Source organism: Colobus angolensis, unplaced genomic scaffold (genome assembly GCF_000951035.1).
Source record: "Colobus angolensis palliatus isolate OR3802 unplaced genomic scaffold, Cang.pa_1.0 Scaffold180, whole genome shotgun sequence".
In the NCBI taxonomy this organism is placed as follows: domain Eukaryota; kingdom Metazoa; phylum Chordata; class Mammalia; order Primates; family Cercopithecidae; genus Colobus; species Colobus angolensis.
The window spans coordinates 620,971-636,859 of record NW_012114933.1 but is presented as its reverse complement, the minus strand read 5'-3'; the positions used below and the strand labels follow the sequence as shown (position 1 = coordinate 636,859).

Sequence of the window (15,889 nt, the reverse complement as noted above, 5' to 3'; positions counted from 1 at the left end):
ATAAATAGTGGGGCCTCTATTTTCATAACATACTTGGCAAATATAGCATCAAAAACATGCTATACTATCAGACAGGGCTGATTGCCTAACCATCTACAAAAAGCATTTTTCTTATAAATACTTCTTGTATTGGTTCTTCCAGTAAAATTTCTCTAGAACACTTTTTGTATTACCATTAAATATAGGCATAGCCTTAATGAATAACCTCATTGTATAACTGTACAACAGTTTTATAGAATACTATGTTTAAAACATTTGGAGAGCATATCAAAATAATTGCAAGGAAGTTTGTGATTTAAGAAAGTATTTTCAAATGTAACAATCTTATAAAATGATTAAATGCTTAATGCAAACTGCCGCAGAAAATACTTAAATGCTAAACAAGTAAGTTTTACATTATCTCCATACCGAACTATGAACTAATCACTATTTTTTAATACTAAAAAGAAAAAATAGATACACACACACACACACTCACTTAGACAACTGACTGAAAAATATGTGTTACCTATTATTTTTACATTCTGAAAGGCCAAATGATGTTTGAAACTAACAATTAGACCATTGAGAGAATCTTTATTTTAATTGTAATGACATAAATGTACAGGCTGGAACCATCATAGGAATCTTTAAAGAACTTTTCATTGGGAAATTATTTTGATTCTGCACTGTGTCTCAGAGTAACACATGTACTTCACAGGCAGTCGGCAGAATTCTTCTATAGCTTTAAGGCTTCCCCTACCAATGTTTCACCCCTTGATATATTTATATGTGTTTTACATATCCAGAAGAAAAAAATATTCAAAGGAACCCTGATATGAATATCTGTAATAAAACGAGAAAAGCATACCTGGGTAATCTTCAGATACATGTACTGCGTAGGATACACTGTTAAAACAAGAAAAACAGGTTCAAGTTACTGCTAAGGTAGACAGGCTTTTATAAAAGACAGACCAACCCGATATTACCCATTCAGTTATACAGACACAAGTATAAAACCACTTTTACATCCGACATAAGAAACTTACATGTTTTTTTAAATACGCTTTCCATTAGTCTAAATGAATCTTAGTCTAACAGTTTTGAAATATCTTTCTCCCTACAAGGCTTTATCTTTAGATAGGTCTTTTATTTCAGCAAGGTCTATTTTTCCTATTATATGATCATTTATTTTCTTTGCTCAGATTTCATCAAATCATCTTTTCTTACCAAAAAAGTATTTCTCTTATTGAGTATAGCACCCGAGAATTTAAACATTTTTAATATTGTTTCCCCAAAATATGAAGTACTTTGGATAATCTTGGTTTTTTTCTAAAAGAATTAACAAAATATAATGGAAGTATAAGTAATATTATCAATCTTTCATCATGCACGCACACGCACATATATATAAATAAACTTTATTCTGTTTTCATAAGGATTGAGTTGTTTGAAAACAATTTTTAAATTATATTTTAACAATTGCACAACTCCCTTCTCAGTAACCCCGCTGCCTCTATGCCCTTATCTCATATGACATGAAAATTGAATATATTTACCTGTTCATTTTCTATCTCTGTCAACTAGATAGCAAGCCCCATTCAGTTAAGATCTACGTCTATTTATATTTGTAGTGTCATCATTTATTTTGGTGCACGACACACAGCACATGTTTAACATTAGCTATCTGACTGCATCAGTGAAGCTGCCACCTGCCACAGAAAGGTCAAATTTTAGTTTGCGTTCAGCCAAATTATCTGCCTGTTACGACAAAAAAAAAAAAAAACCAAAAAACAAAAAACTAATTATCTTTAAACGAACATACAGAAGACAGAATCTACTCAAAGCATCATTCACAGGGTGAATCCAATATGATCAGAAATCACTTAATATATGTACAAACAGAAAAATGTAACCTATTTTCAAGAGAAAAGAAGGTCCAAGTGTTGGGATTAGCCCACCATAACGTTAAAACAGTTATCATAAGTATATTTAAGGATGTAAAGGAAAAACCAACCTGAAAAATACAGAAACAAACAAAAACAGGTATCAGGGACTTATGGAGCACTAGCAAAAGAGCAAACATTTGTATATTAGAGTTTTAGAAGGCTGAAGAAAGAAAGAATAATGCAGAAAATATCCAGAAGAGCTGAAAATTTTTCAATTTGAGTGAAAGACAAAGATGTGTTGAATAAAGAAGCTCAGAAACTCTGAAATAGGAAAGCACAAAGCAAATTACAGCCAGGTACAAGTAGTCAAACTGCTGAAAACCAAATGTAAGGAAACATTCTGAAAGAAGTCAGAGAAAAATAAAATGACACATTACACAGGAGGAAACAGTGATAAGAACCAATGTTGACTTTCGGGGAGGGGAGGAGACAACTATCCAGCCAGAATTCTCCATTCAGTCCACACATTACACATATGTATGCACCAAAAACAAAGGCAAAATAAAGCAACTTTCAGATAAAATAGAATTGTGAAAATTGGTCCCCAGCAGACCTGCAGTATAAGAAGTCCTAAACAAAGCTCTGCTGGATGAATACCAGACGGAAAGTCAAAAGAATCAAAAGCACCGAAAACTGTAAATACAAAACACGATTTTTTTAATGTTTTAAAAATATATTTGACTGTTAAAAAGTAAAATTATAGCACTTCACATACATATGATTATAGCATTGTAACAGGGATGGGTAGGATGGTCTTAAACAGTTGCAAGGTCCTTGCATATTATGTAAAATGAAGTTGCAAAATCCTTACATACGATGTAAAATGATATATTACCCCTAAATAATAACTATCAGAAAAGTTAAGGAAATATCCCTATAGCAAGTACACATGAACACACACACACAAACTGCTTAAAAAGCTAATAGATAAATTACACAATAATTCTAAAAATCATTTTGGAGCATTTAATCCAAAAGAAAGCAGGAAAGGAGGAACAAAATACAGAAGGCACAAATAGAAAACAAAAAGTAAATACAGCCTGAATCTAATCATATCAATAACTGCATTGAATGTTAATGGAATAAGACACACTGAATAAAAGGAAAAGATTACCAGAATGGATAAAAAAGCAAGGTCTATGCTATCTTTAAGAGATCCATATTAAATATAAAGACACATACAGATTTAAAGTAAAGAATGGAAAAGATACTCCACGGAAACAATAAGCATCAGAAGATTGAGGACTGAAGATATGAAGAGATCATTCATAATGATAAAAGCGTCAGTTTGTTAGGAAGAAGGCATACCAATCATAAATGTGTATGTACCTAATAACAAAACTTCATTAATATATGAGGCAAAACCTGACATAAATACAGGAAAAATGAACAACTCAACAATCATAATTTGAGTAATTAACAGAACCAAACCAAAAAGAAAAAAAAATTAAAGACACAGAATATGTGAAACTGATTTTCATAGAACACTATAACTGCAGAATATCAAGATAGACCATATACTGAGCTATAACACAAATCTCAATAAATTTGAATGGATGGATGAACGTTGAGTCAACACAGCTTATACCCTGGGTTCCCTGGCTCATCTTGTCCTTATGACAGTTGAGTCTTAAGTCCTTGAATAGAGTTCCCAATTCCACCAATCAAATCCCTGGCATGCTGCTCAGTCCTTGGAAAGAGATTAGGCAGAGACAAAAAAAAAAAAAAAAAACTAGAACTTAAAGAAAAAAAAAAAAAAAAAAAAAAACCTGAATAAGTAGATGAGTAGAAAAGAAGTATGATTAGTAATGAGACCAAGTTCGATACATTTTTCTTTCATAAAGCAAATTTGTTCAATTTTTTAAAAAATTTTTTTAGAGATGAAGCCTGCTCTGTTGCCCAAGCTGGATCATAGCTCACTGTAACCTCAAACTCCTGGGCTCAAGCAACTGTCCCCTGAAGCCTCCTGGGTAGACTGGACTACAGATTTGCACCACCACATCCAGTTAATTTATTTTATTTTTGGTAGAGACAGGGGTCTCGCTATATTGCCCAGGCTGGTCTCAAACACCTGGTCTCAAGTGATCTTCCTGCCTCAGCCTTTCAAAGCACCGGGATTAAAACCATTAATCCCAGTATTAACTCAAGGATCACTTTTTGGTAACCTGGTATGAGCCAAACATTGTGTTAATGCCAAATAAGATTTAAATAGAAATATATATATATATATCAGAGGCAATACCTTTGAATGATTAATTTAGAGGGAACCAGAGAATATGATACATAATAAATATGACAGATAAAGGAACGTGAACATTTTAAAGCACAGTAGTATTTTTTTTTTTTTTTACTTTTTATAGAATATAGACTCACATAAATTTGAAAAGACTGTACAAGGTCTCATGTATATTACCCAGTTTCATTCATTGCTTACATGTTATGTACCTACAGTAAATATCAAATCCTGGAAATTGACATTAGTGCAAAGTTTGAGTATATAGTTCTATGTTATTTTACCACATGTGCATCACATACCCATTACAGCAAACAAAATACAGAGCTATTTGATCACATAAAAATTTCCCTTGTGCCACCCTTTTTAGAGACATATCCATCTCCCTTCACCTAAGCATCCTTAAGCCCAACAGCCACTAACCAGTTCCCTAGCTCTAAATTTTTTATCATTTCAAGAATGATACACAAATGGAATCAGACAGTTTGAGGCATAATAGTATTTCCAGGCAGAATTAGTATTTTGAACAAGGTACTCTGATAGCTAATATTTAGGATAAATTGAAGAAAAGAGAGATCAGACTAAGAAGCTATCATAATAGTAAAATATGAGCAAATATCAGTGAAAAGGTATGTATTGGGAGTAAGAATGCAGGAACAAATGGCAGATGTTGGACCCCAGCCAATAGAGCAGCTTTGGAAATCATGGTCCTGAATCAACATGCCAAACATTAGAAGATAAAATATCCATGACAACGATGCCCCAAACAAGCTGAGGGAAATGTACACTATGACCCCATATGAATTCATTTTCCCGTGATCAATTCCCTTATACTGTCGAATGGTACTATGTAGAAATAAAACTGATGATCAAGGCACCCTTCTGATCTGGCAGTGCTATGTGACAGAAGCTTGGCAATGCCATGCAAGAGATTATACTCAGTACTAAGCTGAATTAATTCCCAACAGCCTACCATCTCAACCAACCACAATGGGCTTCATTTTTCATCTAAATCAATGTCTGAATCCAAAATGAGGCCTTAATTCATTCCTTTGTCTACCTCCAGTTAGAGGGCCTGTTGTAGTTCAAGACAGACAAATAGGAGTCCAATGCAGCTTTGAGGCTTACTAGCTGGGAGGCATAAGAAAAGTTAGTTAAACACCCACAGACTCAATCTCTATTTAGTAAAATGGAAGAATCCATACCTACCTTAACAGCCTGCTGTGATGATTTAATGGCTTAACAGGTGTAAGGACCCCAGGACAATGCCAGACACATAGCAGCAGGTGCCGAATAATTTTAGTCAGCTTCCAGTACAAGCAATTAAAATTTATAGAAGTGAAATTTACATGAATGAATGTTCTCTCGGGTACTCAATTTGCTAAAAAGTACAATATACTGCATTTATCAGAGACCCAAACCAACACTGATTATTTTATTTTATGGTCTTATTGTCCTCATGATATTAGGAGACATTCCCATGTTCGTGAATATACCTAATTTTTCAAATGGAAAATAGCAAACAGAAATCTTGTAAAATGATTCATCAGCCCCGTGCGACAGCATTTTCTTGGTAGTATACCAGAAGGAAAATCACCAGGACTGTAAAATCCTAATCAGTTTCACTTTGTGGCTTACAGAGTTCTAAGGGAAACAATCTAGTATAAACAGACATGGATGACTGGCTCAAGGATCTAATGGGTAGTACCAAAAAAAAGTGGAAAGAGCAAAGTTTAAGTAGATTGCAGAGTACTGTTAGTATGTGCTGTACATAATAAATACCACATAGCAGGCAGAAAATATTGTCAAGAAGCATAAGTCAAAGTGAAAGAAGGTGGACATGAGAAGAAAGCAAAATCTGGAGCAACCTCTGAATTCCTTTTAAAAGTCATATCCATCTTTTGTCCTCACATCCCTGGAGCAAGCTCTGAATTCCTATTCAGAGAAAAAAAAAAAAAAAAGCCTTCAGAATTTTGTGATATGCTGACTTACAATTAATTACACTGAGGTGCTTTGCCAGAGAAACTCAGGTCAGTCAAATATGTGTTTGGTATATATTATATGAACAGCGTGATGCATGGTCCTTAAAGTCACAACTTTGAAACCAGAATCTAAAAATTATTTTATTGCATCTCAATAATTTTTGAACAAAATGGTTACTCTCACCTCTTTTTCCTCTGAAAGCATCTGGCCCAATCAAAGACATCTCCCAATAGCCAACAACTACCAAAGGAGTTCCCAGAGCAGCCGTCAGTTGTTCTATATCTACCTAATCCTGTATTTTGTTCATATATTTGTTTAGTCCTATAATTGCAACCATTTCATAAGGTCATTCTTATATCTACACTTCCCAATCACTCCATTACCATCCTTTTCCTTCTGAAATGTCTGCAATGAGCTAACAACACATAGATAGAGTTTGGTCTGAGTTCATGGACCTAAGAAGAGTCTTTCAAAAGTAGTGGACGATGGTAGTTCTTATGTAACAAAGATTGGAACTTAGGCTTGAACATGAAAGAATTTTAGACTTAAAAGACTTTTTCGATGCACCAATTCATTATCTGTATTTTATAAACAGGGCCCATAACTGCCATCTGTAGCGTAAAACTCCTGGATCCTCAGTTCATGCTTTTTCAACAACACCCAGAGGTTTTGACAGTACAAGTAAAAACCAGTATTTTATTGCACATTACCTTTTTACTTACCAGTAATATTTAAAAGAATTTCTCCAATAAACTACACCCTCGTATTTTTTATCCTTCCCAGCTAGATCACACTTTAAGAATTTAAATAGAGCCCGGCACGGTGGCTCAAGCCTATAATCCCAGCATTTTGGGAGGCCGAGGCGGGCGGATCACGAGGTCAGGAGATCGAGACCATCCTGGCTAACAAGGTGAAACCCCATTTCTACTAAAAAAAATACAAAAAACTAGCTGGGCGAGGTGGCGGGCGTCTGTAGTCCCAGCTACTCGGGAGGTTGAGGCAGGAGAATAGCGTAAACCCGGGAGGCGGAGCTTGCAGTGAGCTGAGATCCACTGCACTCCAGCCTGGGCGACAAAAGCTAGACTCTGTCTCAAAAAAAAAAAAAAAAAAAAGGAATTTAAATAAGAAAAAGCAAAAGGCAGAAACAAAAACTTGCACATGACAAACAATTCTCTACCCTAGCTAAGATGCTTATGAGTACAGATCTCAATTTTATTTAATCAATTTATTTTTAATCTTACTTATTTATTTATGTTTTGGAGACAAGGTTTCACTTTGTCACCTAGGCTGGAATGCAACGGCCTCAAGTCTCCCAAAGCTCTGGGATTACAGATGTGAGCCATTATGCCTGGTCAGGTCTCAGTCTTTGTTCACTTGCAAGTCAGCAGTTAAAACCTGAGACCACATCTCACCCCCAGACACACTGGAGCTTTCTAGAAGAATATTCACTCCAGCACTTATAATTCTGTCTTCCTTATTCTTCAAGTGCTGTAGAGTGAAAGAGATTCTGTCCCACTACCCACCTCCAGACCCAACTCTAGTGTCTCAAGCTAGAAGGTAATTTGGGGCATGCTAGAAGCTCACCTTTGCTACTTTAATGCCATTCAGGTCCCAAAACATTCACTTTCATGTTCATCATCATTTCATCTTCCAAAAACATTTTCAAATTGTGCAGGTCAATCAGCTACAGCATCCTCATTCTTCACCATTATGAGCTACAATCTTTTTGTCATTTATCCAGGATTAGAGAGTTCTAGGACCTTCTTTTCCTCTTTACCAAAAATCTTGACATCACTCACATCCGTTTGGACAACGTTAAGCTGCACATAGCTCCATGGCCTCGTCTCCCTTACCTCTAGCTCGCCAAATCTCCAAATGGCTATACCTTGAAACTTAATTTGGAGTGAATGGCTCTCCTTCTAAAATCTGAAACTCCCATGCCCCACTTTTTAACCACAATTTTATCATTTTCCAGCTCTCACTCCTTTCCTCCTACTTCTAACATCCTTAAACAATGCATTCACTCTCTGTGTCTTTACCAGTCCCTCTGGGCTTCATTTTCATCTTTCCATGATTTTAGATACCTAACTGCTCTCTCCACAGAATCTTCAACTCCTTCAATGTGCAGCCCCTACCTTGCCCCTGCAGACTACCTGATCCTACCAGCTCCAAACTGCAGATTAGGTCATATTTGGCATGCTCAGCTCCTGGACCTGGGCTCTGAATGCTGCTGGAAAGGACAATGAAACTAAGGGGCCTGGTGCCCTACAGACATGTGGTTCTCAATATCATCTACTAACAACCCTGCTCAGTAACCTGAGAAATCCATTCTTCATAGACCCCCTTACTTTTTCTTCTCAGTTGGTTTTGCAAATTTTCACAGCTTTCCAACACCCTGTAACAACCTACTCTTTCACTCTCATCAAAATGCTTTCTTTCCACATTAAGAGAGATTATCATATGGTTACTTCCTTAAGACATTCCCTCTATTCTGTCTCCCAGCAACCACCTACAAGCTCATACTACCCTCCTTGTATTCAGGAAGAAGGAAATATCTGTCCTTGTAATCTAAGATTAATTCATCTGCTTGCTGCACAGAACTCATAAACCCATATTCCATTTGGGACTTTGTTCTATTAATTCAATCTAACAATTTCACAATTTGAAATCTATCAAACATATGTAACCATGTGAGTGGGAAAAAAAAACTATCCACAAACATATTAATGGTAGCACTATTTAAAATGAAAAAATGTGTTTGTTTTTAAGCCAAACTGCGAAAAATGGGATTATATGAACCACTGCACACAGTATCTGCTCCCACCCTTCTTCGGAACCACTCAATATGAAGACAAGAACACTAAGTTCTCATTCTAGAAAATAAAACACAGCCAAGTGTGGTGGCTCACGTCTGTAATCCCAGCACTTTGGGAGGCCAAGGCGGATGGATCACCTGAGTTCAAGAGTTCGAGACCAGCCTGGTCAATATGGCAAAATCCTATGTCTACTAAAAATACAAAAAAAATTAGCCGGGCATGGTTGTGTGCACCTGTAATGCCAGCTACTCGAAGGCTGAGGTAGGAGAATCACTTGTACCCGGGAGGCAGAGGTTGCAGTGAGCCGAGATCATGCTATTGCACTCCAGCCTGGGCAACAAGAAAGAAACTCCACCTCAAAAAAAAAAAAAAAAGAAAAGAAAACACATCTTTCTCACCTATGAAATAAATTACATATTACCCTTTACTAAGGTAAAAGGATGAAGATTATTGCCCAAGAAACATTAAGTTAGTTTCTCAATAATATGTTTTCCTATTTTCAAAATTTATTTTGGTAATTTTTTAAGTTATACTTTCAGCAAGTGAGGTAACAAGATCAAAAGTAATGTTTTTATTTGTTTGTTTGTTTTTTAGGGAAGCGGTCAAGTCAGCAACTTCTATGCTTAAATATTACACTGTAAGTTAAATGCTTGGACTTCTAAGTAAGCTATTTTCTTAACAGGGAAGAACTTGAGCGAACTAAGTCTGACATTGATTAGTAACATTGATGCATGCTTTGTTAATGATATTTTAAAAAGCAAGTGAGAAAAATGGGTTTTTTACACTACCTTAGTTCCATGCAAAAGACAACATTATATTTAAATAAAGCTGTGCTTCTTTTTCTTTACTCATGACTACAAATAAAAGGACACAAATACTATTCCAATAAAATATGAATAGTAGATAGATCATGTCAAGCCATCAAATGCTGACACCTCGATTAATTATATAAACATCATTTCCATATTGCATCCCAAAAGTTTAATATCTGAGCTTTTCTTTACTGAACACTTTGGAACTATAAGTAACTCAATATTCTTTTGACAAATATTCAGTAACATGTAGATGTTTTTACCTTCACTGTTTTATATCTAAGTTCAAGTTTTAAGTGGTCATAAAAAGTTTAAAGCGGCTATAAATGATCTGCCCAGCATATCAAGATGGAAAAACTGAGTATGACTGAATAACTCTAGAGCTGAATTAAGGCTTTGTCAAGTCAAGGGAACAAACACTATAAATATTTACAGAGAACTTCAACAGTATGATACAACCCTCAGCATCTTAAATACTTAAGGCAAATAAAATAAGTTATTTCCAAGTTAATTTCTTGTGGAATATCAAATATATAATCTTTTTCTTTATTATTTTTACTTTTTTTTGAGAAAAGGTCTCACTCTATCACCCTAGGCTGGAGAGCAGTGGCGCAATCACGGCTCACTGCAGCCTCGACTTTCTGGGAACAAGAAATCCTCCCACCTCAGCCTCCCGAGTAGCGAGTACTACAGACCCAAGTCACCATGCCTGGCTAAGCTTTAAAAAAAATTTAGTGTAGAGATGAGGTCTCAGTATGTTGCCCAGGCTGGTCCCAAACTCTTGGTCTCAAGCACCTTCTAAAATGCTGGGATTGCAGACATGAGCTGCCATGCCATGCCACGCTCAAACACAATTTTAATAACATCTAAAGCCCCACCCAGCAAGACCTTGCCTATCTACGCATCTCATCTTCATCTTGCCTCACTGTTCTGTGTTCTCTCTATGCTCCAACAAAAAAGGCTCCTTTCAGTTCTTGAGCATGTTGTGTTCCCTCTGCCTGGAATTCTCTCTCCCCTCCTCCTCCTCCTTTTGACCTGGTTAACTCAGTCTCATCCTTCAGTTCTCAATTCAGATGTCACCTCCTAAGAAAAAATTTTCTGATGACCTTTCCCAGACTTGATCAGCTCTTACTAAGGAGCAGTTACACAGTTTGTAAATATGGCTAATTGTATGACTTACTAATATTTGCTTCCCCTGCTAAATCCATAGAGTAGAAGGCACCTGTTTTCTTCCCGTTATATTTCCAGCACCTACCATCTACCTAGCACATAGTGGGAACACTATAAATATATGTAGAATGAATGCTTGTTAAAAATATATAAACCCATGCCAGGTGCAGTAGCTCATGCCTGTAATCCCAGCACTTTGGGAGGCCAAAGCAGGTGGATCACGAGGTCAGGAGTTCAAGATCAGTCTGGCCAAGATGGTGAAACCATGTCTATACTAAAAATACAAAAAAATTAGCCAGGCGTGGTGGCAGGCGCCTGTAATACCAGCTACTCGGGAGGCTAAGGCAGAGAATTGCTTGAACCTGGGAGGTGGAGGTTGCAGTGAGCCGAGATCCGAGATCACGTCACCTCACTCCAGCCTGGGCAACAGAGCGAGATTCCGTCTCAAAAAAAAAAAAAAGTAAAACTATATATATATATACACACACACATATACACACACACACACTATATATATATACACACACACACATATATACACACACACTATATATATATATATACACACACACTATATATATACACACATATATATACACACACGTATATGTGTGTATACACACACACACACACACCCCCATTGATCTTCCAAGTCTGAATAACCTTCTTTACAAAATTATTGTATAAATAAGAATTATTTTACAACTAGGAAAAAGAGCACAGACTTTAGTACATGATAGGCTTGAATTAAATTTTGCCTTTACTATAATGTAAACCTCAGAAAATTAAATTGGCTAACCCCTTTCTGCTTATTTGGAGAGATAATATCTACTCCCCTAGTGTTGTGAAGAGATTACAAGGATAATGATATATGGAAGAATGCAGCTTATGTAGTGAGAGATGATCAATAAAAATGATTTCTCAACTCCCTCCCCACCCCCATCCCCCTGCAAAAAACATCAAAGAATGAGTAAAAGTAGAATAAATCTGTAATGGACATCCAAAGGCCTCCTGAATATTCCGCTCCTTCCTCTCCCTCTTCATATGGAAGTCCTAAGGCTTTCATGAGGAGAATCCCTTCTCCCAGGTGGAGAGGAAGACTGAATGACTGGATAAGCCATCAGGATAACAGATCCCCCTCAAATGGAAGGAAAGAGGAGTTACCTAGCCTGTGTCCTACACTTTGGCCTCAGTGGTTGTTGGTTCAGGGTGCTCCATTCAGAGTAAAGCTTGGCCTTTGATTCAACACCTGTGGGAAGTTTCTTGCTCCTCCTAGATGTGAATGACAAAGCAGACAGCTCTGGTCTCTGCTGTTTAGCCTTCTCACACCCACAAGCAAGCCGGGCTAGGAATGTGCTTGATACAGAAAAAGGTGGAGCTTAGAAAATGTCAGAGACAGAGGCAGAGCCCTGATTTAAACTAAGCCTAAATCTCATTATCAATAATTTTTTTTAATTACATGAACAAGTAACTATCCTTTTTACTGTTTAAGCCAAGCTCATCCAAGCCGTGACCCATATGCAGTCCAGGATGGCTTTGAATGCAACTCAACACAAATTTGTAAACTTTCTTAAAACATTATGAGGTTTTTTTGCTACTTTTTTTTTTTAGCTTATCAGCTATCTTTAGCATTAGTGTATTTTATATGTGGCAAAAGACAATTCTTCTTCCACTGTGGCTCAGGGAAGCCCAAAGATTGGACACCGTTGGTTTAAGCCAGAAAAAGTATTTTTGTTTCTTACAACTGAAATCATCCTAATTTTAGGTAGACCTATTAAAGTGCTTGAGATGTTTCAATGTAAGCATCTATAAGCTATTTGCATTAAAAACGGAATGTAAACATATAGCTTTAATTTTATGATTTTTACCTGATTATTTTAATGCAGTGAATACACACTAGTGATTTGTTTAGAGTTTCAAGTAATATTCATAAATTTTATAGAATAAATTTTAGGTCATGACCTAAAAACAACTGTAATAAATTAGACATTTATACATTACACAAGAAAAAACTGCAAGCGTACAGGTTTTAATATTTTTCTGCTCGCCAAAGATAAAGTCATTTTCTTTATGATTTAATAATTTTTCCCCTAGTGGTTACATGCTATTTCAGGCCTTCATAGGTACTGATTCATTACTTTGTTTTAATACTATATGTATGTAAAGCTGGAGTTGGAAAGTCCTAGTCCTATCCGCTGCTTTTCTTGTTTGTTTCTTTTTGGATATAGCCTTTTGGGAGAAGAGCAACTAAAGAGGACAATAGTAATACTTTTATGGACTCCAGAATGGTATTTCTAAGTGGTTACTAAAATCAATTAGCCTTTCACTATTCATTAAGCTTTCAGAAAATGTTTTGTTCTCACAAGATTGTGTAAAATATAATTATTTGAATTATAAGGGCACTGTGCTTAAATATGACATATTTTGATGACATATTTTGATTAGTAAGTATTTAGTTAGCAAATGCAACTCATTCTTAAGCCAATGAATATGTAACTAAAAGCCTCAATTACAAAAATCTAAGATAGCCGTGTGTATGGTTTTACCAAAGGAAAGGTGGCAGTTTAACAAGATAGTTATGATTACAATGCCAATTTTGAATATATGTTCAAACTAAGCTCTAAATGTAGATTTTTCATATGGAAGCAGAAGACAGACTGTTGACCCAAGATTCAATGAAACAGGAACTACATAAGATTGAAATAACTGGTGAGGGACATTCAATTGTGGCTACTTGTTTAGACACTGTTGATACTGTTTTAATATTCTATTTTCTAACATATATATGAAGAAGTCCTTTTTAAGCTATATTTAATTCTGAATTTTGTGGACGCTGCTTTTCTAAACTAAAATAAACATTTTAAAACAGCATATGATTTTCACTGATTACTCCAGAATTCAGAAACTCCTAATGAGTGCCCTTATTCTCGTGGCAAATAGTTATTTTCACAGGTTCAATAAGAATATCTCTTCTTTCATTATCAGAATGTCATTGGATAACTCTATTTGGTAACCAAGGCTATCCTTGGAGTATCATATTTAAAATAATTTTCATTTAATCAGGAATAGCAAGCAACTATTAAGGAACAAGGAATGACTTTATATGTGGAATAAATGCCTACACACCCCTCCCAAGAAAACTGGCCTAAGAACTAGCTGATAGGTTCCCAGACTTACAGAGGGTGAGGAAGGTCACTTTCTGGCAAGACGGGAATCATAGTAAATTTTGGGAGCCTCAACCAGAAAGAAATTCACCAATTATATAGATAGGTACTGAAGATAAAAATCAGGTGGAGAGAGTTTCTTCATTTTGTTTTTCTAGCCTCAAGAAAGCACTTTTTAAAGTCACATGCCATCTTTCTTATGAAAATTTCAGAGGAAAAGTTAATTTTATCACCTTGATCAGTAGCTGCTCAACAGATCACGGTTCTAGATTTGCAAACTCCAGGAAGCCAATATGGTTAATGAACACTCTGACTGCAAGTTTTTTGTTTGTTTGTTTTTGGATGAAGAATTACCTTTGGAAATTATTTATGATCACAAGAGAGAAACTCTAAAGGAAAAACTGTAAAAACCTTGAAAATGGGCAAAAAAGATCTTGGGTGTTTTTCCATTGGAATGATGGGCATAAGTTATAGAAAACTGGTAGTAATGCAAGTGATTCTTGTTCGTGGCATTATAAATAAATTTAATCTGCTAAAGAATATGTATCTCAGTAAATTAAATGCCTGTACCTCCAATTCTCATTTGAACCATCTTTATTTAGTATGCAAACATAAGCAAAGAATCTTTGGAATCCATAAATAAACGTCTCCTTATTTAGGATTAATTTAGGTGCTGAACTGATTAAGTCAACTTTGCAAACACAGTAGACTTTGCTTAAAATACTTCTGGATTTTGAAAAGTTAGAAGTAATTAAAATGTTCACAGATAGGCATTGGTTAAGTAATAGCATATCCATTACAAAGATGCTGCACCATTACAAAGATGCTGTAGCCACTAAAAGAGATATAAAACTAGCTTAATGAGGCTATAACCCCATCTCTGTTAAGAACAATGCATACTCAAATGCATACAGATGCACAGAAAAGTGTCTGTAAGGACACAAAACAATGTGTCACAAATTACTCTTTGTATGGATTTATAATTTTAACTTTTTTTGCAGGGTATGCTTTCGGTGGGTGGGGGGAGGTTTCTTGGTTCACTGATTGTTGTTATTGCTGATGGTGTTTGCCTTCCTTTTCTTTCTAATTTTTTGGGAATCAATTTTATTAATAGTAATCAAACATATTTACAGGGGGAAACCACTAGATTTAATTCGACACATAAATTCCATCTTTCAAATGAGAATACATTCACTAATAAAATGGGGGGAAATCCCCTAGATCTCCTGCCTTGATCCTACTCATCCTTCAGGTATTAGTTTACATTTTTACTTTCTTGAGCCCTCCCCCAGCTTCCACCCCCATGGCCCTACCTTACCTAGATAGAGCTCCATACCAACCCCCACCTAAAACTTTTCTTAGTTGTAATTTGAATGAATATCAGATTAATGCTTCTTTCTCCCACTAGATTGTGTTTCTGTATGTATATCTTATTCACTGTTGTGTCCCAGATGCTCAATATATATGCAGGTTGCATCCTAAGAGATGTTCAAAATATATGTGTAGCTCCCTTGCCAGGGACATTGAATGATTCTTAAAAATGGCAGAATATAAAGTATTTTATGTCTTATCAAAGATAACCTGAATACAATTAACTTAAGTCTGTTTATAAGTCTGATTTTAGGATAGATGGATAACACTTGTCTTTCACTCACAGAACAGATTTTTAGCATATATAATATTTTAAGGGTTATAATTTGGCCTATGATGTGTCTGCATGAAATAAATCATTGTAATAGAATTTGATTATACCATATAATGTAAAATTAGAACAAAGGAGTCA

General features: G+C 35.7%; 1 protein-coding gene across 3 annotated transcripts in view; it reads right to left on the bottom strand.

Moving 5' to 3' along the window:
• PARP8 (poly (ADP-ribose) polymerase family, member 8) overlaps positions 1-15,889 on the bottom strand; it is a 185,590-nt gene that overhangs the window by 94,619 nt on the left and 75,082 nt on the right. For all 3 annotated transcript variants that reach the window (XM_011939338.1, XM_011939339.1, XM_011939337.1), the window contains exon 4: positions 851-888. In XM_011939338.1, coding sequence (XP_011794728.1) covers positions 851-888 — 38 coding nt within the window. The remainder of the gene's footprint in view (positions 1-850; positions 889-15,889) is intronic.